This window comes from Mobula hypostoma, chromosome 10 (genome assembly GCF_963921235.1).
Source record: "Mobula hypostoma chromosome 10, sMobHyp1.1, whole genome shotgun sequence".
Taxonomy (NCBI): domain Eukaryota; kingdom Metazoa; phylum Chordata; class Chondrichthyes; order Myliobatiformes; family Myliobatidae; genus Mobula; species Mobula hypostoma.
The window spans coordinates 120,032,373-120,059,408 of record NC_086106.1 but is presented as its reverse complement, the minus strand read 5'-3'; the positions used below and the strand labels follow the sequence as shown (position 1 = coordinate 120,059,408).

The window sequence follows — 27,036 nt, the reverse complement described above, 5'->3', positions numbered from 1 at the left end:
AAGACTTCCAGCATTTGTAGAATCTCTTATGGTTAGAGATAGGAGGTAGCTAATAAGATGGCCACTGAGTGTACATTCATGGTCTTCTGCTGCTGTAGCTCATCCACTTCAAGGTTCGATGTGTTGTGCATTCAGAGATACTGTCGTAACGTGTGGTTATTTGAGTTACTGTCAGCTTGAGCCAGTCTGGCCATTCTCCTCTGACCTCTCTCATTAACAAGGTGTTTTCGTCCACAGAACAGCCGCTCACTGGATTTTTTGTGTTTGTTTTTTTTTGCATCATTCTCTGTAAACTCTAGAGATTATTGTGTGTGAAAATCCCAGAGCATCAGCATTTTCTGAGATACTCAAACCACCCTATCTGGCACCAATAATCCTCCATGGTCAAAGCCACTTAGATCACATTTCTTCCCCCATTCTGATGTTTGGTCTGAACAACAACTGAACCTTTTCACTGTGTCTGCATGCTTTTATGCATTGAGTTGTTGCCACAGTATTGAAGATAGAACATAGAATAGTACAGCACATTACAGGCCCTTCAGCCCACAATGTTGTGCTGACCCTCAAACCCTGCCTCCCATATAACCCTCCACCTTAAATTCCTCCATATACCTGTCTAGTAGTCTCTTAAACTTCACTAGTGTATCTGCCTCCACCACTGACTCAGGCAGTGCATTCCACGCACCAACCACTCTCTGAGTAAAAAACCTTCCTCTAATATCCCCCTTGAACTTCCCACCCCTTACCTTAAAGCCATGTCCTCTTGTATTGAGCAGTGGTGCCCTGGGGAAGAGGCACTGGCTATCCACTCTATCTATTCCTCTTATTATCTTGTACACCTCTATCATGTCTCCTCTCATCCTGCTCCTCTCCAAAGAGTAAAGCCCTAGCTCCCTTAATCTCTGATCATAACGCATACTCTCTAAACCAGGCAGCATCCTGGTAAATCTCCTCTGTACCCTTTCCAATGCTTCCACATCCTTCCTATAGTGAGGTGACCAGAACTGGACACAGTACTCCAAGTGTGGCCTAACCAGAGTTTTATAGAGCTGCATCATTACATCGTGACTCTTAAACTCTCTCTCGACTTATGAAAGCTAACACCCCATAAGCTTTCTTAACTACCCTATCGACCTGTGAGGCAACTTTCAGGGATCTGTGGACATGTACCCCCAGATCCCTCTGCTCCTCCACACTACCAAGTATCCTGCCATTTACTTTGTACTCTGCCTTGAAGTTTGTCCTTCCAAAGTGTACCACCTCATACTTCTCCGGGTTGAATTCCATCTGCCACTTCTCAGCCCACTTCTGCATCCTATCAACGTCTCTCTGCAATCTTCGACAATCCTCTACATTATCTACACCACCAACCTTTGTGTCATCTGCAAACTTGCCAACACACCCTTCTACCCCCACATCCAGGTCGTTAATAAAAATCACGAAAAGTAGAGGTCCCAGAACAGATCCTTGTGGGACACCACTAGTCACAATCCTGCAATCTGAATGTACTCCCTCCACCACCACCCTCTGCCTTCTGCAGGCAAGCCAATTCTGAATCCACCTGGCCAAACTTCCCTGGATCCCAAGCCTTCTGACTTTCTGAATAAGCCTACCATGTGGAACCTTGTCAAATGCCTTACTAAAATCCATATAGATCACATCCACTGCACTACCCTCATCTATATGCCTGGTCACCTCCTCAAAGAACTCTATCAGGCATGTTAGACACGTTCTGCCCTTCACAAAGCCATGCTGACTGTCCTTGATCAGACCATGATTCCCTAAATGCCCAGAGATCCTATCTCTAAGAATCTTTTCCAACAGCTTTCCCACCACAGACGCAAGGCTCACTGGTCTATAATTACCCGGACTATTCCTACTACCTTTTTTGAACAAGGGGACAACATTCGCCTCCCTCCAATCCCGTACCATTCCCGTGGACAATGAGGACATAAAGATCCTAGCCAGAGGCTCAGCAATCTCTTCCCTCGCCTCGTGGAGTAGCCTGGGGAATATTCCGTCAGGTCCTGGGGACTTTTCCATCCTAATGTATTTTAACAACTCCAACACCTCCTCTCCCTTAATATCAACATACTCCAGAACATCAACCTCACTCATATTGTCCTCACCATCATCAAGTTCCCTCTCATTGGTGAATACCGAAGAGAAGTATTCATTGAGGACCTTGCTCACTTCCACAGCCTCCAGGCACATCTTCCTACCTTAATCTCTAATCAGTCCTATCTTCAGTCCTATCTTCAATCCTATCATCCTTTTTTTCTTAACATAATTGAAGAATGCCTTGGGGTTTTCCTTTACCCTACTCACCAAGGCCTTCTCATGCTCCCTTCTTGCTCTTCTCAGCCCCTTTTTAAGCTCCTTTCTTGCTTCCCTATATTCCTCAATAGACCCATCTGATCCTTGCTTCTAAACCTCATTCTTCCACCTGACTAGATTTTCCACCTCACTTGTCACCCATGGTTCCTTCACCCTACCATTCTTTATCTTCCTCACCGGGACAAATTTATCCCTAACATCCTGCAAGAGATCTCTAAACATTGACCACATGTCCATAGTACATTTCCCTGCAAAAACATCATCCCAATTCACACCCGCAAGTTCTAGCCTTATAGCCTCATAATTTGCCTTTCCCCAATTAAAAATTTTCCAGTCCTCTCTGATTCTATCCTTTTCCATGATAATGCTAAAGGCCAGGGAGCGGTGGTCACTGCCCCCCAGATGCTCACCCACTGAGAGATCTGTGACCTGACCCGGTTCATTACCTAGTACTAGATCTAGTATGGCATTCCCCCTAGTTGGCCTGTCCACATACTGTGACAGGAATCCATCCTGGACACACTTAACAAACACTGCCCCATCTAAACCTTTGGAACTAATCAGGTGCCAATCAATATTAGGGAAGTTAAAGTCTCCCATGATAACAACCCTGTTATTTTTGCACCTTTCCAAAATCTGCCTCCCAATCTGCTCCTCTCTATCTCTGCTGCTACCAGGGGGCCTATAGAATACCCCCAGTAGAGTAACTGCTCCCTTCCTGTTCCTGACTTCCACCCATATTGACTCAAAAGAGGATCCTGCTACATTACCCACCCTTTCTGTAGCTGTAATAGTATCCCTAACCAGTAATACCCCTAGTACCCCTCCTCCCCTTCCCCCCCCCCATCTCTTTTAAAGCACTGAAATCCAGGAATATTGAGAATCCATTCCTGCCCTGGTGCCAGCCAAGTCTCTGTAATGGCCACTACATCACAATTCCATGTATGTATCCAAGCTCTCAGTTTATCACTTTGTTCCTGATGCTTCTTGCATTGAGGTACACACATTTCAGCCCTTCTACCTTACTGTCTTTACACCGTTTATTCTGCTTCTCTTTCCTCAAAGCCTCTCTGTATGTTAGATCTGGCTTTACTCCATGCACTTCTTCCACTGCTCTTTGGCTGTTCTTCACTGCTATTGGCTAATTAGATACTTGCATTAACAAGCAGGTGTACAGTTGTACCTAATAAAGTGGCTGGTGAGTGCATCAGGTCTCAACAAATAAACACATAAAATTGCATACCACATTCAAGGCCCTTGTTATAATTAGGTGTTTTCGATCATCAATTAAGTTAAGTGGTATCATTATATTAACTCTAATGAAGATGGGAGTTGGAATTAGAGCTTGTGGTATGGATTAAGGTTTGACTGACATTGCTGAATTTTAATGGGTAAATCAGTAAATTCTCTATTTTACTGGATTCAGTCCAGCTGCTGAAAGACTTGCCACTTTGTGATTGTAGTTACAGCCACTCTGTGGAGTGTCATAGTAGTGTAGCAGTTAGCGTAACATTATTACCGTGCCAGTGACCACGGTTCAATTCCCACACTGTCCGTGAGGATTTTGCATATTCTCCCTGTGACTGCAAGGATTTCCTCTGGCTGCTCCAGAATCCCCCCAATTTCCAAAGACGTATGGGTTAGGGTTAGTAAGTCGCAGCATGCTCTGTTGGTGCCGGAGATGTGCGCAGGCTGCCCCCAAAGATGTACGGGGTAGTAGGTTAATTGGATGTAATTGGACGGGGTGGGCTCATTCGACTGAAAGGGCCCATTACCGTGCAGTATCTCTAAATAAGTAAATTTGTACCACAGAAGGCTGTTGAGTGGAGACGGTGGGTGGAGGCACGGACTGCAGATGATGTGCTTCGGTCAGTGGTGTCTCTGTCATCAAAACCTGAGGAAACAAACCAGAGTCCATAATCAAAGCACCCATGACTGAAGAAAGACGGCCTCCAGTAAAAGTGCTAACAGTGTTTTAATCAGGTGACATTTTCAAAGCCCAAAGTAAATTTATTATCAAAGTACTGTACGCACAGTATATGTCAGCATATATTATTCTGCGATTGATTTTCTTGCAGGCATTCACAGTAGGACAAAGAAATACAATAGTCAATGAAAGCAGAGACGGAAAAACAACCAATTTGCATAAGAAAGTGAACTATGGAATTATAAAATAAATAAATAATACTGAGAACATGTGTTGTCGCATCTTTGGAATACATCGGTTGTGGAATAGTTCAGAGTTGTGGTGAGAGAAGTTATCCACCTTGGTTCAGGAGCTTGATGGATGAAAGGTAATTGCTGTTCCTGAACCTGGTGGTGCGGGACCCAGGTCTCCTGTACCTCCTTCCTGATGGCAGCGGTGAGAAAACGGCATGGCCTGGAGCAGTTTTCTTGTGGTTAATAATGAAAATTTAAACACTATAGTTCATTCTAATAACAGAGAATACAAGGCAGAAATATACGCATTCTCATTGTGCTTGTGTTTCATTCAAATTTCATCAAACCTGCTTCTGGCAATCTTTTTAATCATTTCCCACTTAGATGGTGCATTTGGCTATCTTTTAAATGATAGGTAATACTGTCAGGGGCATTCAGTCTTGCCAATCCCTGCCTGAGATTTCTTAAAGTGCAGCAGTGTTCAGAAAACTTTGTGATGATATTGAGTACCTTGGGATAGGTTCCCTTGCTGAAACACATTCTAAGAAAGGGAGCTATCTTTTTTACTTTTGAAGAAGGTTTCTTTTTCTTGAGCGGATAGATATTCCCATCGAGGGTAATATGAAAGTAAAGTCATGCTAGAAGATGCAACTGACTGATCTAATCAAAAGGATCTTTGCTGTTGTGGATTAAAGCACCCTAAGATTCAAAGTTGATTTTGAACTGCCCTGATGTGAGGAGAGAGCGAAATGTGATTCATCCCTTTTCAAGTCCAAGTTCATGTTTAATTATCATTCAACCATACATGAATACAGCTGAATGAAGCAGCTTTCCTCTGAGGCCAAGTTGCAAAACACACTCAGCACAACATACCACAAGGCACACACACACATTCAAGGTAGCAAGCAAACATATAGTCACTACCCAAAAGAAATATATATAGCCCAGGTCCCTGTAATGTGCAGTTCCTGACAGTCCGCAGATGAACGCAAACATGCATGCAATCTAACGTCATTCCACTGATTGAACACTGGAGGGCAGCACCAATGGTGGATACCAATATAAAATGGAAATTTAAAGGCTAAATGATGTCAGCTTGGAATGTGGTAATGGCCTGTTTTCCTACTTATTGGCCAATGTTCTGTCTCTATTTGAATACACATCATTAAGATGAGATACTGGTGAATAATGTTTTCTTCCTTACAAATCAGTGTGTTTTTCTAAGTTATGCGCCTAGGAAGAAGGTTGTGAGAGATAAGAGGGAGCAGCTGATACTACTAATGGGCTGATTAATTATGTTAACAACATACATCAAAGTTGCTGGTGAACGCAGCAGGCCAAGCAGCATCTATAGGAAGAGGCGCAGTCGACGTTTCAGGCCGAGACCCTTCGTCAGGACTAACTGAAGGAAGAGTGAGTAAGGGATTTGAAAGCTGGAGGGGGAGGGGAGATGCAAAATGATAGGAGAAGACAGGAGGGGGAGGGATAGAGCCGAGAGCTGGACAGGTGATAGGCAAAAGGGGATACGAGAGGATCATGGGACAGGAGGCCTAGGGAGAAAGACGGGGGGGGGGGTGACCCAGAGGATGGGCAAGAGGTATATTCAGAGGGACAGAGGGAGAAAAAGGAGAGTGAGAGAAAGAATGTGTGCATAAAAATGAGTAACAGATGGGGTATGAGGGGGAGGTGGGGCCTTAGCAGAAGTTAGAGAAGTCGATGTTCATGCCATCAGGTTGGAGGCTACCCAGACGGAATATAAGGTGTTGTTCCTCCAACCTGAGTGTGGCTTCATCTTTATAGTAGAGGAGGCCGTGGATAGACATGTCAGAATGGGAATGGGATGTGGAATTAAAATGTGTGGCCACTGGGAGATCCTGCTTTCTCTGGCGGACAGAGCGTAGATGTTCAGCAAAGCGGTCTCCCAGTCTGCGTCGGGTCTCACCAATATATGAACATCTACGCTCTGTCCGCCAGAGAAAGCAGGATCTCCCAGTGGCCACACATTTTAATTCCACATCCCATTCCCATTCTGACATGTCTATCCACGGCCTCCTCTACTATAAAGATGAAGCCACACTCAGGTTGGAGGAACAACACCTTATATTCCGTCTGGGTAGCCTCCAACCTGATGGCATGAACATTGACTTCTCTAACTTCTGCTAGGCCCCACCTTCCCCTCGTACCCCAGCTGTTACTCATTTTTATGCACACATTCTTTCTCTCACTCTCCTTTTTCTCCCTCTGTCCCTCTGAATATACCTCTTGCCCATCCTCTGGGTCACCCCCCCCCCGTCTTTCTCCCTAGGCCTCCTGTCCCATGATCCTCTCGTATCCCCTTTTGCCTATCACCTGTCCAGCTCTCGGCTCTATCCCTCCCCCTCCTGTCTTCTCCTATCATTTTGCATCTCCCCCTCCCCCTCCAGCTTTCAAATCCCTTACTCACTCTTCCTTCAGTTAGTCCTGACGAAGGGTCTCGGCCTGAAACGTCGACTGCGCCTCTTCCTATAGATGCTGCTTGGCCTGCTGCGTTCACCAGCAATTTTGATGTATGTTGATTAATTATGTTGTAGTTTTGAAAGAACCTTAAAGGGTATAACAAGGCAGGTGAAAGTGTTGGAACTAGAGAGAAAAGGTTGCATGAAAGGCTGTGGGATCTGCAACATTGCAGAGATCAGTTTATTAAGTGGATGATAAGTATTATGTTATTTTCTGTACCACTACATCAGTAATCATTTGTTTTTTCTCTCTGTATTAAATTAATGCTAGTTCTAATAAAGTGATTTCTTGTGGCCTTTGACACGTGGGCTCCCTTTGTTTGCGAATGCCCTGAGCTGAACCAGGAAAGAACACAGAATGAATTTTTAAAATAGTTTTCATACACCTGTGTAGTATCTGAGGCAGACATTGACCAATCCTGTTGAAAGTGAAAATGATGCAATATCTCACCTGAGTGCTGATTGGCTGTGACCTCTGCACAAGCTTGTCCTGTAAACTAGTGTTCACTGATTGCCTGGATGGCGTGCTTGCTTTAGTGAGCATCTTGGATGCTGTTGCTGAAAAATGGGAAACATTCACTCTATCAAATACATTCCGATGTTCTCTCAGGCTTAAAATATTTGCCAGCAGAGATTGATTTCAGACATGTTTCAAAATTGAGATGATATGTTGAAGTTACATAAGGCACTGGCGAGGCCTGTTTTGGAGTACTGTGTTCATTTCTGCTCAACTGCGACAGGAACGATATTAATGAGATTGAAGGATCACAGAGAAAATTAACAAAGATGTTGTTGGGACTCGAGGACCTGAGTTATAGGGAGAGGTTGAACAGGTGAGGACTTTATTCCCTGGAGTGTAGGAGAATGAGGGAGATTTGATAGAGGTGTACAAAATTATGAGGGGTTTAGATTAACCATATAACAATTACAGCACGGAAACAGACCATCTTGGCCCCTCTAGTCCGTGCCGAACTCCAACTCTCACCTAGTCCCACTGACCTGTACTCGGTCCATAACCCTCCATTCCCTTCCTGTCCATATATCTATCCAATTTAACTTTAAATGTCAACATTGAACCTGCTTCAACCACTTCTGCTGGAAGCTCATTCCACACAGCTACCACTCTGAGTACAAAATTTCTCCCCCATGTTACCCCTAAACTTTTGCCCTTTAACTCTTAACTCATGTCCTCTTGTTTGAATCTCCCTCACTCTCAATGGAAAAAGCCTATCCACATCAACTCTATCAATCCCCCTCATAATTTTAAACATCTCTATCAAGTCCCCTCTCAACCTTCCACACTCCAAAGAATAAACACCTAACTTGTTCAACCTTCCTCTGTAAATTTAGATTGGGTGAATACAAGCAGTTTTTTTTCCCACTGAGGTTGGGTGAAACTACAACTAGAGGTTATAGGTTAGGGGTGAAAGGTGAAATTTTTAAGGGGAACCTGAGGGGGAATGTCTTCACTCAGAAAGTGGTGGGAGTGTGGAATGAAGTGGTGGAGTTCAACGTTTAAGTGAAGTTTGGATAAGTACGTGGATGGGAGGGGTACGGAGGGCAATGGTGCAGGTGCTACTAGGCAGAATAACAATTTGGCATGGACTAGATGGGCTGAAGGGCCTGGTACTGTGCTGTCGAGCTCTATGACCCTATAAATAATTTAAAAAATCCAGAAATACCACCATCTTCATCACAAACTTCAATTTTTTTTCTCACAATGGGAACGTAACAGGCATTTTGTTGTATACGGAATGCGTAGTTGTTACTGCAAAATTCATCACTGGTCACTGGGGTTAATGTGTAACCAGAGAGTGTCAGCTCACTGTGCTATTTCCAAAGGTCATTACCACTGACCAGCTTACCGATTAGTTTACTGTCATATACACCAGGGTGCAATGAAATTCCCTGCTCGTCTGAAGCTCACAGAGTACACAAGACAAGTGGTAGTAAAAGATATGACAACGAATACAAGAAGAATACAAAACAAAAGAATGTGCAAAAATTATTGTGCAGTCTGAGGTAATACAGAAAAAAAACACTTAAGTAGCAATAATGGAATAACTGAGAGAGCTAGGGTTAAGAATCAGATTGCAAAGTATGTATATGTCACCACATACTACCCTGCAATTCATTTTCTTGCAGGCATTCACAGGAAAACAAAAGAATACAATAGAATCAATGAAAATCTACACACACAGAGTGCCAAACAACCCAAGGTACAAAAGACAAACTGTGCAAATAAAACAATGATAATAGTAAATAAATAATACTGAGATCATGAGTTGGAGAGACTTTTAAAGTGAGTCTGTAGGTTGAGGCTTATGTATATAATGCTATAATTAGATTTTAGAACATTGAACAGTTCAGCACAGTACAGGCCTTTCAGCCCATGATGTTTTGCTGACCTTTCAACTTACTCTAGGATCAATCTAACTTTTCCCTCCTACATAGCCTCCATTTTTCGTTCATCATTGTAGTCAGCTCTAAAGGAGGAATTCAGGATGGACGTTGCTTTAGTTTGTCTGAAAATACCAGTACCTCTCTATTTCTTCTCTATTTCACAGTTGGTGGCTGAAGATTTTAACGGTAGAGGTTTTGAACAAAAATACGTGATGATTCTCTTGGGAGTGACACATAAAGTCACCACTGTCTGGCACCATCTTGGACGATCTATCCTGGGTCCAACTCATCGATGCGATCACAAAGGAGGCACACCAGCGGCTCCAGGTATTTGAGATTTGCTAGGTAACCAAAGACTCTACCAAATCTCTACAGAAGTACCACGGAGGGCTTTCTGAAGGGTTGCATCATCGTCTGGTACGGAGTCTCCAAAGCGCAGGATCGGAGGACACTGCAGAAGGTCGTAGATTCAGCCAGTTCTATCACTGGCAGAAGCCTCCACACCATCAAGAACATCTTCAAAAGGAGATGGCTTAAGAAGGCGGCATCCGTCATTATGGACCCTCACTATGCAGGACATGCCCACTTCTCATTACTCCCATCAGAAAGGAGGTACAGGAGACTGAAGATTCGCACTGAATGATTTAGAAACAGCAGCCTCTTCACAGCTATCGTATTTCTGAATGTTCAATGAAACCGACCTTGCTATTCCTCTTTTGTGCTATTTATTTATTTAACTATCTTTTTCTAGTAGCTTATAGCATTTTTAAATGAATGAATGAAATGAAATGAAATATCTTTACTGTCATTGAGTAGTACAATTTGTCATGCACCAATACAGTGAAAATGAGTTTGCAACTCTCATACTCAGTGCTATAAAACAACAAATAAAATAAATAAACAATAAATAAAATCAAGTAACCAGCCAGTGCAAGCAATGTCCAGCAGTACAAAAGCACAACTCGGATGCACGACAGCCATAAAACCGGTATTAAAGTAGCAATATAACAAATTTATGGATGATGCTTGATCGATTGGTTCAGAGCAATTATAGCTCTGGGGAGAAAGCTATTTTTCAGTCTGGAAGTGCGGGCATATAACGTCTTACAACATCTGCCAGATGGAAGAAGTTCAAACAGATGATTGCATGGGTGTGTATTGTCCTTACAGATGCTTGTAGCTTTCCTTAGGCAGCAAGAGCTGTAGGTGTCCTCCAGGGCTGGGAGCTGTGTCCCGATGATCTTCTGTGCAGTAGAGACAAACCGCTGAAGTGCTTTCCTATCAGCTACTGTACAACTGAGATACCACACAGAGATGCAGTATGTTAAGATGCTCTCTATGGTGCAGCGGTAAAAGGTCACCAGCACCTGTTCAGGTAGACCAGCTTTCTTCAGCGTCCTGAAGAAAAACAAACATTGCTGTGCTTTCTTAACTATTGTAGTGGTGTTAGTGGACCATGTAAGGTCTTCTGAGATATGTATTCCCAGAAACATGAAACTGGACACTCTCTCCACTATGTCTCTGTTAATGTAGACTGGAGCATTTTATGTATTGCACTGTATTGCTGATAGAGTCCTCGATAGAGTGGATGTGGGGAAGATGTTTCCTATAGTGGGGGAAACTAGGACTAGAAGACACAATCTCAGAATTGAGGCATGTCCATTTAGAATGGAGATGAGGTGGAATCTCTTTAGCCAGGGAGTGGTAAATCTATGGAAATCGTTGTCACAAGCAGCTTTGGAGGCCAGGTCACTGGTATTTAAGGTGGAGGTTGATAGATCCTTAATAAGTCAGGGCGTGAAAGATTATGGGAAGAAGGCAGGAGAATGGGGTTGAGAAGGAGATGGATCAGCCATGATCAAATGGTGAAGCTGATTCAATGGGCCGAATGACCTAATTCTGTTCCAATGTCTTATAGTCTTATACATAAGAGAGCTGAAACCTTGAGCAACGCACACTAAATGATGGAGGAACTCAGCAAGTCTGGCAGCATATATGGAGAGGCATGAACAGGCTGAGACCCTTCATCAGGACAATTTCATGACAAACGTACGTTAAAGATAAACCTGGTTCTGACTCAGTCCCCTTGAATGGAAACAAAATGAGCACAAACATACTGTAGATAAATCCAGTAACTTTCACTTACAAGGAGTGTCGGACAATGCATCGTGAGAGGACTTGAACGAGCTTGGAGATGACACTGAGCACGGTCGACTGCTACTGAGCTTCTCTGTGGAAACGTCCTGGACACACTCACAATGCGTGCTCTCCATGTGGCAGTCCTGAATCTGTAACACGGGGGAGAGGTGGAACGAAGGTGACAGTCACAACACTGAGAAGATTACAGCGATGTGTGTTCAGTAAACATATCCAATTTAGGAAACTTTTTCGAGGTGCTTTGTCACATGTACATTGAAACATACAGTGAAACGTGTTGCTTGCATCAGTGACCAACACAGTCTGAGGACATGCCGGGGATAGCCCGCTACACTTCCGGCGCCAACGAAGCACGCCCACAACTCACGAACCCTGACCTGCACGTCTTTGGAATGTGGGAAGGAACTGGAGCACCCGGAAGTTACCCACGTGGTCACAGGGAGAAAATACAAACTCCTCACAGGCAGTGGTTGGAATTGAACCCTGATTTTACAGCTGCTGCTGGCCTGTGGTGTAGTGACATCAGCAGCGGACTGCGAGGCAAATGCTCTGGGATCTGGCTGGTTCCTTGTGCACTTTCCATCGAGCTGAGCTGAGCGTTGAGCTAGCAACTTGGGCTCGGAAAAAATCAGACAAATACTACGGAAATGGCCAAAATGCTGCCGATGCACCACAAGGCGAGAAAAGGAAAGACAATTACATCTGGTACTGTAAAGCATTCCACTCATGGCTACACTATCAGGCTGCCCTGGAGAGCTATCCTTCATTGGCTCTCTGATTCTATCTCAATAAGCTATGGCATGCAAACTAACCTCGTGGCCTTCAACTTTTGTAAGAACATAAGGTTATTTGCAGTAGACAGAGGCACTTGAATAAATGGTATGCAGATAAGAGAGCCATTGTATCTGACCATTCACAGCTAAACTGGAGATCCACACCAGAAAGTCACCAGTCTATAAAATGTGTCACTTTGAAGCTTGAAGACCACTATAAATAAAGGCACCCGTTAGTCTTGCGAGACCATGGATCTGCGCCTGGAAAGATTTCACTCTCCAGGGCGCAGGCCTGGGCAAGGTTGTATGGAAGACCGGCAGTTGCCCACGCTGCAAGTCTCCCCTCTCCACGCCACTGATGTTGTCCAAGGGAAGGGCACTAGGGCCAACACAGCTTGGCACCAGTGTCGTTGTAGAGCAATGTGTGGTTAAGTGCCTTGCTCAAGGACACAACACGCTGCCTTGGCTGGGGATCGAACTCACGACCTTCAGGTCACCAGTCGAATGCCTTGGCCACGTGTCCGCACTGAAGACCACTATGTCTTATTTAAGAAAGGATGTGCTGGCATTGGAGAGGATCCAGAGGAGGATAATATATGAGGAGAATTTGATGGCCATGGGCCTATACTCGTAGTTTAGAAAAATGAGGGGAAATATCATTGAAACATATCAAATATTGACAGGCCTGGATAAAGTGGACATAGACAGGATGTTTCCTTCTGTGGGTGAGTCTAGGATTAGCTTTATTTGTTGTGTGCATCAAAACATACAGTGAAATGTACTACTTGTGTCAATGACCAACATAGTCAAGGATGTGCTGGGGGCAGCCTGTATGTTTCTGGCACCAACATATCATGTTCACAACTTACTAACCCAAACTGTATGTCTTTGGAATGTGGGAGGAAAGCAGAGCACCTGAAGGAAACCCAAGCAGTAACGGGGAGAACATGCAAACTCCTTATAGATAGCGGCTAGAATTGAACCTCGGTCACCGGCTTTGTAAAGTGTTATGCTAACTACTGCGCTACCAAGGGACATGACTGAGGTTCAGTCTCACCATTGAATGGTGTAAGGAGCTAGAGATCGGCCCCTGCCTTCCTCCCATTCTTGCTCTCATGACTTAAAGAATTCTGATCATTATAGTAACTGGTTCAGGAAATCGATAACTTTGACGGTTATTGCTACCTTCAGCCAACAGATTTGGCAGTTATTGCTACCTTTAGGACTGGTGGAGTCAGGATCTCAGCTGAAGTTTCCTTGAGGCCCAGTTCTCGCCGTCTCTCTGCACGGACTTCGGCGTAGCTGCAAATCAAAAGATGAAGGCAGATGAAATTTGGGCTTAATGTGCATAACACACAGAAAAGATGACGGTGGTGACATCAGCCACAGTAGCGATATTAGTTTAATGCTTTAGTTAAGATGTACAATAAACAGGAATTCAAAACTAGCCAGTGTAATAGATAAATCCTTCTAATTTGTCAAAGAATAAAGAAACGACCATTACAGGACAAATTGAACCAACTAAAGTTATGCCTGAACCATATGCACACACACAATCGGTCCTGTCAAACATGAACCTAATAGCTCAAGTTCAATTCACTTTATTTTCCGTGAGGAACTTCGTTTGTGCAGAGGTAAGGGCAACATCACAGAACTTAAGATACACAACACCACACTACATATAGTTAAACACAATATACAATACTCACAATAGATAATAAATACTAAAAATTAACGCACGATTTAAAATACAAATGCACACAATAAAACTGACTGCTTTTACTATCAAAGGTGCTAAGCATACCATATATTCAAAATCGGGTGTTGAGGAGGAGAATGGAGGAAGGCACAAAAATGGATAAGACTCTTCTGCTGCTGATGGGTAGGGACCTGTAGTGGTGTCCAGACTGCATGAGAGTGGAGTACGTGTGAAGTGTATGTGTAATGTCCTCTTCTATTTGTTCAGCCTTCTTTATTGTCTGTCTCTTATGGACGCTGTTTAGTAATTTGTGTTCCTGGCCAATGATTTTATGACTTACTCTGACAATTCTGTCGAGTGGGCTGAGATTGATAATGCCCATCGCTCTGAACCATGCCATTTAAAATTTATTGTCATCTGACTGTATATAGTTAGAACCAAACCAACCAGCATTCCTCCAGACTAATGTGCGCCCACAAAACACATTTCTCACACAGCACATAGAACAAAATATTACCACAATTAAGTTAATAGATTCATCAAAGGGGGTTAAGTTTTTGAAAACTTACGTGTTCCACTATTGTCCGCTTTACCTTGCCCTTCACTGCATTTTGACAACTACCACGGTTCTGGAATTGGTTTTGAGTTTCTCTTTTCTCTCATTTTTTCTTTTCAGAATGTTGGCATCATTAGCCAGGCAAGTTTTCTTACCTGTCCTGAGTTGTTCCCAGACAGAGTGGCTTGCTAGACCTTTGCAAAGGCAAACACATTCTCTGGGTCTGGTTTCACATAATCAAGTCTCTTCCCACCCCAGACTTTCTGACTTCTCCATAAGACCATAAGACAAAGGAGCAGAAGTCAGCCATTCGGCCCATCGAGTCTGTTCCACCATTTTATCATGAGCTGATCCATTCTCCCATTTAGTCCCACTCCCCTGCCTTCTCACCATAACCTTTGATGCCCTGGCTACTCAGATACCCATCAATCTCTGCCTTAAATACACCCAATGACTTGGCCTCCACTGCCGCCCGTGGCAACAAATTCCATAGATTCACCACCCTCTGGCTAAAAAAATTTCTTTGCATCTCTGTTCTGAGTGGGCGCCCTTCAATCCTTAAGTCATGCCCTCTCGTACTAGACTCCCCCATCATGGGAAACAACTTTGCCACATCCACTCCATCCATGCCTTTCAACATTTGAAATGTTTCTATGAGGTCTCCCCTCATTCTTCTAAACTCCAAGGAATCCAGTCCAAGAGCGGACAAACGTTCCTCATATGTTAACCCTCTCATTCCCGGAATCATTCTAGTGAATCTTCTTTGTACCCTCTCCAATGTCAGCACATCCTTTCTTAAACAATGAGACCAAAACTGCCCACAGTACTCCAAGTGAGGTCTCACCAGTGCCTTATAGAGCCTCTACATCACATCCCTGTTCCTATACTCTATTCCTCTAGAAGTGAATGCCAACATTGCATTCGCCTTCTTCACCACCGACTCAACCTGGAGGTTAACCTTAAGGGAATCCTGTACGAGGTCTCCCAAGTTCCGTTGCATCTCAGAACTTTGAATTCTCTCCCCATTTAAATAATAGTCTGCCAGTTTATTTCTTCTGCCAAAGTGCATAACCATACACTTCCCAACATTGTATTTCATTTGCCACTTCTTTGCCCATTCTTCCAATCTATCCAAATCCCTCTGCAGACTCTCCATTTCCTCAGCACTACCGGCCCCTCTACCTATCTTCGTATCGTCAGCAAACTTAGCCACAAAGCCATCTATTCCATAATCCAAATCGTTGATGTACAACGTAAAAAGAAGCGGCCCCAACACTGATCCCTGTGGAACACCACTGGAAACCAGCAACCAACCAGAATAGGATCCCTTTATTCCCACTCTCTGTTTCCTGCCAATCAGCCAACGCTCTATCCACGTATGTAACTTTCCCGTAATTCCATGGGCTCTTATCTTGTTAAGTGTGGCACCTTATCAAAGGCCTTCTGAAAGTCCAAATATACAACATCTACTGCATCTCCCTTGTCTAGCCTACTGGTAATTTCCTCAAAAAATTCTCTCTCTCTCTCTCTCTTCCATCGGGCAGAAGATACTAAAACTTGATAGCATGTAGTACCAGGTTCAAGGGCAGTTTCTATCCTATTGTTAGGAGGCTATTGAATGGTTTCCTTGTATGATAAATGAACCCTTGACTTTAAAATCTACACTCAGTGGCCTCTTCATTACATACACCTGCTCGTTGTGGGTGGCATGGTAGTGTAGTGGTTAACACAACGCTTTACAATACCAGTGCCCCAGATTTAATTCCTGCTGCTGTCTGTAATGAATTTGTACGTCCTCCCTGTGACTGCCGTGGGTTTCCTCTGCGTGTTATAGTTTCCTCCCACAGTCCAAAGATGTATTGGTTGGTAGGTTAATTGGTCATTATAAGTTGTCCTGTGATGAGGCTAAGGTTAAAGTTAAATCAGGTGTTGCTGGATAACGTGCCTCAAAGGGCTGGGAGGGACTATTCTGTGCTGTAGCTCAACAAATAAATAAATAATACAAATATCTAATCAGCCTATCACATGGCAACAACTTCCTGCATGCAGACGTGGTCAAGAGGTTCAGTTGTTGTTCGAACCAAACATCAGAATGGGGAAGAAACGTGATCAGAGTGACTTTGACTGTGGAGTGGTTGTTGTTGCCTGATGGGGCATCTCAGAAACTGCTGATTTCGTGGGATTTTCACACACAACAGTCTCTATACTTTACAGAGAATGGTGGGAAAAAGAAATAAAAGCATTCAGTGAACACCAGAAAGGTGAGAGGAGAACGGCCAGACAGGTTCAAACTGACAGGAAGGCGACAGTAACTCAAATAACCATGAGTTACAATAAGGGTGCAGAAGAGCATTTCTGAATGTACAACACGTCAAACCTTTTAAGTGGATGGGCTACAGCAGCAGAAGACCATGAACATACACACAGTGACCACTTTATTAGGTACCAGAAGTACATTAACATATTGTGAGGGTCTCAGATACTTACAGGTGCAACATGAGTCTACCATGGGTTAAAATTTAATATCAACACCTTTTGATATCACGTTAAGCATGTTTAATGTTACTGGCAAATCTTCATGGTGATGTTTAGTGTATGCAGAAAGGATCATAAGTTGATGGGGAATGATGATGATTCCATATACCACTTGTAAAAGTTATAAGTTAAAAGTTACAAACACAAGAGGTTCTGCAGATGCTGGAAATCCAGGGTAACACACACAAAATGCTGGAGGAACTCAGCAGGCCAGGCAGCATCTATGGAAAGGAATAAACAGTTGGCGTTTCAGGCTGGGCCTCTTTATCAGGAAAAGGGCAGAAGGCAGAATAAGGAAGTTGGGGGTAGGGAGAAGTACAAGCTGGAAGACATAAGTGAGACCAGATGAGGTGGTAGGCAGGTGGATGGGGGAAGGGGATGAAGTAAGAAGCTGGGAGGTGATGGGAGGAAGAGGCAAAGAGCTGAAGAGGAAGGAATCTGATAGGAGAGGTCAGTGAACCATGGGAGAAAGGGAAGGAGGAAGGCAACCAGAGGGAGGGAAAGGTATTGTGGTACTATATTACTTTGCCATTCAAGGCTGTTTTCTTCAGTTTCAAAAGGATATTCTCAAAGGAGTCCGCAAACCTCTTGAGAATAATGCCATTGATGAGTGCTTGAGATTGCAGTGAGCTAGCCTGCCACAAGAGGGTGCTCTCGGCCTATTGTTTCATGAATAGGTGCATGATTGATTGATCTTTCTTGGAAAAAGTACTTGTTGTTTGTATTAATAATTTTGTTAATTTGCTATAGGTCAATGGAGCCACCAGTTAACTAATCACTGTTTGAGTAAGATTCATTGTTGTTTAGAGAGCTAAAGTCTATAAATTCATCCCAGGTGGTATATATGGTCATTACAGACATCCCACCTCTCCCGGGAATTCCGGGAGTCTCCCGCATATCGACAGCGGCTCTGTGATGCCCACAAATTATGTATAATATCCCGGAAATCGATTTCTTAGAGAGGGAGAGGGATCTCTCTTTGTGCTAAATAAACCTATCAGTTTTCTCTGTGGGCGGGCTTTACAGTCGACCTCTCTCTCTCTCTTCCATACTCCATCAGTTCAGTTACTGCCGTCTGTAATGATGCTGAAATCATCCAGACAACTGTCGGTGATGAAGTACAAAAGCCTGGCGAAGAAATTCCCAAGGCTGGCGGTGACAACCTGACTACGCACGGCTGTCCTATATGGGCGGGGCGCGTTGGCGTCTTAGGGGATTAGAGCGGGGTTTAAATTGGAGAGAAATTCCAAAATCATCTGCTAAGACATCTTTAAAAACGCGCTCACAGCAAGCAAATTCTTCGGGGTTTTTTTCCTGAAACACTTCCACTTACGGGTACATCGAAGCCCGTGATGGGCTGGGTTTAAGAGCAGCCGTTTTCAGAAGAAAAAACGATTTTGATAAACACCCGGCCCCCACCGAGGTCTCGTCATTAGGACAGTGAACTGTTCACCTGTGCTGCGCACTTTAGATGCATTTTGAATTACACTTTATTAAATAATATGGTAATATATTGTTTTATCTGGTGTGCGTGATGTATGTATTGTGGCTACACTGTGGTCCGGACAGAGGTTGTTTCGTTTGTGGACAATCAGCCAGATGACAATAAACTTGAACTTGAAGACACAGAACTTCTAAATCACGCATTTAAAATCCCCCATTTCGATGTGAAAAAGTAAGTTCTATCCTAACAAGTGCAGGCAATGTGTGTGTGTGTGACTACGGACGTATATGCGATCGGACGTTAAGCGGTGCACACCTGCAATAAGGATACACCTTACGCTTTTATTTCTTTTAGGTACCACAACATATTAGGGAGGCTAAGCGCAGGGAAGGCTGTTCAAGTATTTCACAGTTCTTTTCAGGAGAAAACCAAAGTCTGACAGGGAAGGTCACTCGAGCTGAGGTGTACTTTACATCTTTCATCGTTGAGCATAACCTGCCATTCCAGGTGTGTAAGCACACAGGCAAGTTACTCAGGAAAATGTTTCCTGATTCAGAAATAGCAACAAACTATGCCTGCTCATCAACCAAGACAGCAGCTATTGTGAACATGGCACTTTAAGTCAGAATTCAGAAGTCAGCTGTCTCACAAAACACTTGTGAGTCTGATGTCTTGCAAAATTAACAAATTCATTGACGTAGATTGCTATGAGATTGAGACTTCCGGTTGAGACCTCCCTGAAATGAGTTTTTGCAAGGTGGGATGTCTGTCATTACAACACTGTGAATTGAAGGGCCTGTACTGTGCTGTACTATTATGTGTTCTATGTGTTACTACTAAATAAAGATTATGTTCAACTTCTGGTAACTTACACCCTCCCCCTTCTCTCTTCAATTCCCCACTCTGTCCTCTTACCGCTTCTCGTCACCTCCCCTTGGTGCCCCTCCTCCTTCCTTTTCTCCCATGGTCTAGTCTCCCCTCCTATCAGATTCCTTCTTCTCCAGCCCTTCACCTTTTCTACCTGTCACCTCCCAGCCTCTTACTTCATCCCTCCTGCCCCACTCACCTGGCTTCACTTACCACCTAGCTTGTACTCCTTCCACTCTCCCCACCTTCGTAATCTGACATCTTTCCCTTTCCAGTCTTGAAGAAAGATCTCAGCCTGAAATGTCAACCGTTTATTCTTCTCTATCGATGCTGCCTGACTTGCTAAGTTCCTCCAGCGTTCATTTTCTGTGTGTTACTCTGGATTTCTAGCATTTGCAGAGTCTCTTGTGTTTGAGATTATGTTCTATGTTCTAGGTTCTTATCTATCATGTTGGAACTAAGTTTTGGTGATCGAGTACAAAATGTTAAGAATGTGTCCCCACCGAAAACTTGAATAATTTTCTTGTGACCATTGGGTGAGGGATGATAGAATTCTATAAAATGGCGAGAGGAATAGATGACTATAAGTAGTCGGGGACAAAGACTTAAGGTGAGAGGGGGAAAGTTTAAAGGAGATCTATGAGATAGATTTTGTTTTACACGGAGCGGTAGGTGCCTAGAACCAGGTAGCAAGGGGAAACTAATATTATAGCTATGTATGATTAAGAGGAGTAGAAATAGGCCATTTGGCCCATCAAGTCTATTCAGCTAATCCATCATGGTTAATTTATTATCCCTCTCAATACCATTCTCCCACCTTCTCCCAATAATGTTTGACACCCTCATTAATTATGGACCTATCACTCCAACTTAAATATTGTATACCCAATAACATGGCCTGCACAGCTGCTTGTGGCAATGAATTCCACAGATTAACCACCCTCTGGCTAAAGAAATTCCTCCTCATCTTTGTTTTAAATGGACGTCCCTCTATTCTGTGGCTGTGCCCTCTGGTCCTAGGCTCCCCCACTTCAGGCTGCATCCTCTCCATATCCAGTCTATGTCACCCTTTCAATATTCAATATGTTTCAATGAGATTCCCCCTCATTCTTCTAAACTCCAGTGATTACAGGCCCAGAGCCATTAAATGCTCTTTATATGTTAACCCTATCTTTGCTGGGATAATTTTTGTGGACCTCCTCTGGACCCACTGCAATGCCAGCACATCTTTCTTAGATAAGGAGCCCAAAAGTGCTCACAATAGAAACGCCGACAGCACAGTACAGGCCCTTTGGACCACAATGCTGTGCCAAACATTTAGTAATTACCCAGGGTTGTCCATAGCCCTCTATTTTTCTAAGCTCCATGTACATATCCAGGAGTCTCTTAAAAGACGCTATCATATCTGCCTCCACCACCGTCGCCGGCAGCCCATTCCACGCACTCATCAATCTCTGCCTAAAAACACTTACCCCTGACATCTCATCTGTACCTACTTCCAAGCACCTTAAAACTGTGCCCTCTTGTGTTAGCCACTTCAGCCCTGGAAAAAAGCCTCTGACTATCAACACGATCAATGCCTCTCATCATCTTATACATCTCTATCAGGTCACTTCTCATCTTCTGTCGCTCCAAGGAGAAAAGGCCGAGTTCACTCAACCTATTCTCATAAAGCATGCTCCCCAATCCAGGCAACATCCTCGTAAATCTCCTCTGCACCCTTTCTATAGTTTCGACATTTTTCCTGTAGTGAGGTGACCAGAACTGAGCACAGTACTCCAAATGGGGTCTGACCAGGGCCCTATATAGCTGTAACATTACCTCTCGGGTCTTGAACTCAATCCCACAGTTAATGAAGGCCAATGCACCGTATGCCTTCTTAACCACAGAGTCAACCTGTGCAGCAGCTTTGCGTGTCCTATGGACTTGGACCCCAAGATCCCTCTGATCCTCCACACTGCCAAGCGTCTCACCATTAATATTATATCCTGCCATCATATTTGGCCTACCAAAATGAAGCACCTCACACTTATCTGGGTTGAACTCCATCTGCCACTTCTCAGCCCAGTTTTGCATCCTATCAATGTTCCGTTGTAACCTCTGACAGCCCTCCACACTATCCACAACACCCCCAACCTTTTTGTCATCAGCAAATTTACTAACCTATCTCTCCACTTCTGCATCCAGGTCATTTATAAAAATCACAAAGAGAAGGGGTCCCAGAACAGATCCCTGAGGCACACCACTGGTCACTGACCTCCATGCAGATTATGACCCATCTACAATCACTCTTTGCCTTCTGTGGGCAAGTCAGTTCTGGATCCACAAAGCAATGTCCTCTTGGATCCCATGCCTCCTTACTTTCTCAATAAGCCTTGCATGGGGTACCTTATCAAATGGCTTGCTGAAATCCATATAAACTACATCTACAGCTCTACCTTCATCAATGTGTTTAGTCACATCCTCAAAAAATTCATTCAGGCTCATAAGCCATGATCTGCCTTTGACAAAGTCATGCTGACTATTCCTAATCATATTATACCTCTCCAAACGTTCATAAATCCTGCCTCTCAGGATCTTCTCCATCAACTTACCAACCACTAAAGTAAAAATCACTGGCCTATAATTTCCTGGGTTATCTCTACTCCCTTTCTTGAATAAGGGAACAACATCCGCAACCCCCCAATCCTCCGGAACCTCTCCCGTCCCCATTGATGATGCAAAGATCATCGTCAGAGGCTCAGCAATCTCCTCCCTTGCCTCCCACAGTAGCCTGGGGTACATCTCGTCTAGTCCCAGTGTCTTATCCAACTTGATGCTTTCCAAAAGCTCCAACACATCCTCTTTCTTAATGTCTATATGTTCAAATTTTTCAGTCCGCTGTAGGTCATTCCTACAATCGCCAAGATCCTTTTCCTTAGTGAACACTGAAGCAAAGTATTCATTAAGTACCTCTGCTATCTCCTCTGGTTCCATACACACTTTTGCACTGTCACACTTGAATGGTCCTATTCTCTCATGTCTTATCCTCTTGCTCTTCACATACTTGTAGAATGCCTTGGGGTTTTCCTTCATCCTGCCTGCCAAAGTCTTCTCATGGTCCCTTCTGGCTCTCCTAATTTCATACTTAAGCTCCTTCCTGCTAGCCTTATAATCTTCTAGATCTCAATAATTACATAGTTTTTTGAACCTTTCATAGGTTTTTCTTTTCTTCTTGACTAGATTTTCAGCAGCCTTTGTACACCATGGTTCCTGTACCCTACCATCTTTTCCCTGTCTCATTGGAACGTACCTATGCAGAACGCCACACAAATATCCCCTGAACATTTGCCACATCTCTGCCGTACACTTCCCTGAGAACATTGATTCCCAATTTATGCTTCCAAGTTCCTGCCTGATATCTTCATATTTCCCTTTCCTCCAATTAAACGTTTTCCTAACTTGTCTGTTCCTATCAATTGTTCCTATCAATCCTACCAATGCCCTGGTAAAGGACAATAGAGTTGTGATCACTATCTCCAAAATTCTCTCCCACTGAGAAATCTGACACCTGACCACCTGGTTTTCCAAAAAAAAATTCATTTTCCAAAATCAGATCAAGTACAGCCTCTCTTCCTGTAAGCTTAACTACATACTGTGTCAGGAAATATTCCTGAACACACCTAACAAACTCCACCCCATTTAAACCTCTTGCTCTTGGGAGATGCCAATCAATATTTGGGAAATTAAAATCTCCTAACACGACAACCCTGTTATTATTACACCTTTCCAGAATCTGCCTCCCTATGTACTCCTCGATGTTCCTGTTACTATTGGGTGATCCATAAAAAACATCCAGTAGAGTTATTGACTCCTTCCTGTTCCTAACTTCCACCCGTAGAGACTCAGTAGACAATCCCTCCATGACTTCCTCCTTTTCTGCAGCCATGACACTCTGATCAGCAGTGCCATGCCCCCACCTCTTTTGCCTCCTTCCCTGTCCTTTCTAAGTAACCATTCCTCCCCGAGCCTTCCAAGTCTCTGTAATGGCTACAACATCATAGCTCCAAGAACTGATCCACGCTCTAAGCTCATCTGCTTTGTTCATAATACTCCTTGCATCAAAATAGACACATCTCAAACCATCGGTCTGAGTGCATCCCTTCTCTATCACCTGTCTATCCTCCCTCTCACACTGCCTACAAGCTTTCTCTATTTGTGAGCCAACTACCCTTCCTCTGTCTCTTCAGTTCGGTTCCCACCCCCCAGAAATTCTAGTTTAAACTCTCCCCAATAGCCTTAGCAAACCTCCCTGCCAGGATATTGGTTCCTCTTGGATTCAAGTGTAACCTGTCCTTTTTGTACAGGTCACACCTGCCCCAAAAGAGGTCCCAGTGATCCAGAAATCTGAATCCCTGCCCCCTGCTCCAATCCCTCAGCCACACATTTATCCTCTACCTCATTCTATTCCTATACTCACTGTCATGTGGCACAGGCAGTAATCCTGAGATTACTACTTTGTGGTCCTGCTTCTCAACTTCCTTCCTAACTCCCTGTAGTCTGTTTTCAGGACCTCCTCCCTTTTCCTACCTATGTTGTTGGTATCAATATGTACCACGACCTCTGGCTGTTCTCCTTCCCACTTCAAGATATTGGGGACGCGATCAGAAACATCCCGGACCCTGGCACCTGGGAAACTACTATCTGTGTTTCTTTTCTGCATCCACAGAATCGCCTGTCAGACCCCCTAACTATAGAGTCCCCTATCACTGCTGCCATCCTCTTCCTTTCCCTACCCTTCTGAGCCTCTGGGCCAGTGGTGCGGCCACTGTTGCTTCCCCCAGGTAGGTCCCCCCCCAACAGTACTCAAACAGGAGTACTTATTGTTAAGGGGGACAGCCACAGGGGTACTCTCTAGTATTTCATTCTTGCCCTTCCCTCTCCTGACTGTTACCTACTTGTCTGTCTCCCAAGGCCCTGGTGTGACTACCTGCCTGTAGCTCCTCTCTATCACCTCTTCACTTTCCCTGACCAGCTGAAGGTCATCGAGCTGCAGCTCCAGTTCCCTAACCCGGTCCCTTAGGAGCTGCAGCTCGACGCAACTGGTGCAGATGTGGCCATCTGGGAGACTGGACAATACTCCAAGTGCAGTCTGACCAATGCCTTATAAAGCCCCAGCATCATATCTTTGCTTTTATATTCTAGCCCTCTCGATATGAATGTTAACATTGCATTTGTCTTTCTTACTACCTACTCAGCCTGCAAGTTAACCTTTAAGAGGACTGCCAAGTCCCTCTGCAGCTCTAATTTATGAATTTTCTCCCTGTTTAGAAAATAGTCTACACCTTTATTTCTTCCCTTCACTGCCACTTCTTTGCTCATTCTCCTAATCGGTCTCTCCTTCTGCAAACATTCTGCTTTCTGAACACTACTAGCCCCTCCACCTATCTTCACATTGTCCGCAAACATGACTACAGCATCAATTCTTTTATTCAAGTCATTGACACATAACATGAAAAGAAATGATCTGAACACTGATTCCTATGGAACACCATCAGTCACCAGCAGCCAACCAGAAAAGGCCACCTTTATTCCCACTATTTGCCTCCTGCCTCACAGCCAATCTTCTATCCATGCTAGTATCTTTCCTGTAATACCATTGATCCTTATCTTGTTAAACAGCCTCATATGTGGCAACTTGTCAAAGGCCTTCTGATACTCCAAGTGAACAACATCCACTGATTTTCCTTTGTCGATCCTATCTGTTATTTCCTAACAAATTCTAACAAATTTTTCAGGCAAGATTTTCCTTAAGGAAACCAGGCTGAATTTGGCTGATTTTGCCATGTCCCCACGTACCCAAAAACCTCATCCTTAACAAAGGACTGTGACATCTTCCCAACCAAAGATCAGGCTAACTGGCCAACAATTTCTTCTTTTTCTGTCTCCCTCCCTTCTTGAAGAGTGGAGTGACATTGTCAATTTTCCAGACTTCTGGAACCATTCCAGAATCTAGTGATTCTTGAAAGATAATTAATAGTGCCTCCACAATCTCTTTGGCCACCTTTTCCAGAAGTGTGTAGTCCATCTGGTCTAAGTGACTTATCTACCTTCAGACCCTCCAGCTTCACAAACACCTTCTCCTCAGTAAGAGCAAAAACACTCACTCCGCCCCCTGACAGTCTCACATTTCTGCAATTCTGCTAGTGTCTTCCACAGTGAAGACTGACACAATATTCTTATTAAATTCATCTGCCATTTGTTTGTCCCCATTACCCCCTCTCCAATGTCATTTTTCAGTGGACCAATATCCACTCTCATCTCTCTTTTACTCTTTATAGATAGAACAAGCTGTGAGTTTGGGCACCAATATTCTTCGTATGGAATTCCAGCTGTGATCATGCTGATACAGTTCTTTGGGACTTTTAATCTGAATCACAGGTTAAAAATCCACTCCTGTATCTCCAAAGTGCTGGGCCTGTGTATGTACTGCATTCCCTGTGAACAGAAGGGAATGGAGAATCACAGGTCTCACTGCTACTTCTAGTCCTTCCTGCTCAAGTGCATTCTGTTTCACACACATGTGAAAAACACAAATTTGTCAACACACACAAAATGCTTGAGGATCTCAGCAGGTCGGGCAACATTCCAATCTGATTCCTTCTTCTTCAGCACTTTGCCTTTTCCACTTTTCACCCCCCACCTTGCTCGTCACGTGGTCTCACCTCCCAGCTGCCAGCTCGTACTCCTTCCCATCTCCCCCATTCTCTCATTCTCGCTTCCTCCCCCTTCTTTTTCAATCCTGATGAAAGCTCTCGGCCTGCAACATCATCTGTTTGTACATCTCCCTAGATACTGCCTGGCCCACTGAGTTCTTCCACTACTTTGTGTGGATTGCTCTGGATTTCCAGCATCTGCAGATTCTCTTGTGTTTATGACCTTGGCAGCTGAGTACAAGGTAACACACGTGGAAGATGAACGAAATGCCAACACCTTTTTGCTGTGACTGAAGTGAATCAGACAAAACCCCAACACCAACAGCATTCAGTGAACTAGCAAAATCAGCAATGTTATTAAAGGTCTGTTATATCTTTTGCGGGTGGCAGGATGGAGATATGTGTCTACCAAAAGGAGGTGTAAGGTATTCCTTCCCTCCGCTAGTCTGCAGGCCACCCTTGGGCAAGGTGATGTACCTGCTTAGCCCCTGATCAGTGTCAAATGAAGCCACAGGATCAGGTGGTGGATGGTCATATGAGCAGCTGGTGCATATCACAAGACCTGGTTATGCGACCACTGACACCAAGCAGATAATCTCTGAAGAATATTGATAATGGCAGGAGTTACCCATCTTGTGAAGACACTGCCCGGAAGAAGGCAATGGGAAACCAATTCTGTAGAAAAATTTGCCAAGAAAAATCATGGTTGTGGAAAGACCATGATTGCTAATGTCAGATGATACAGCACACATCTTTTGACCCTCAAAATATCCAACCTTCAAAGAACCTACAAACACCAGTGCATTTATTTTTGAATACTTCATTAAATGCACCTTTGTGCATGTTTACTTAATATTCAAAGAATCCCTAAATCATCTTGTTGATAAATAGACCCATTAACGATCTCTTCAAGAA

The 27,036-nt window shown here is 43.9% G+C and overlaps 1 protein-coding gene across 1 annotated transcript in view; it reads right to left on the bottom strand.

Annotated features, from left to right (window-relative positions):
• LOC134352575 (neuronal PAS domain-containing protein 2-like) overlaps positions 1–27,036 on the bottom strand; it is a 149,545-nt gene that overhangs the window by 30,464 nt on the left and 92,045 nt on the right. The window contains exons 12-15 of the mRNA XM_063059828.1: positions 13,543–13,627; positions 11,542–11,683; positions 7,444–7,550; positions 4,145–4,231 (exon numbers count right to left, since the gene is read on the bottom strand). Of these exons, the coding sequence (XP_062915898.1) occupies positions 4,145–4,231; positions 7,444–7,550; positions 11,542–11,683; positions 13,543–13,627 (421 nt within the window). The remainder of the gene's footprint in view (positions 1–4,144; positions 4,232–7,443; positions 7,551–11,541; positions 11,684–13,542; positions 13,628–27,036) is intronic.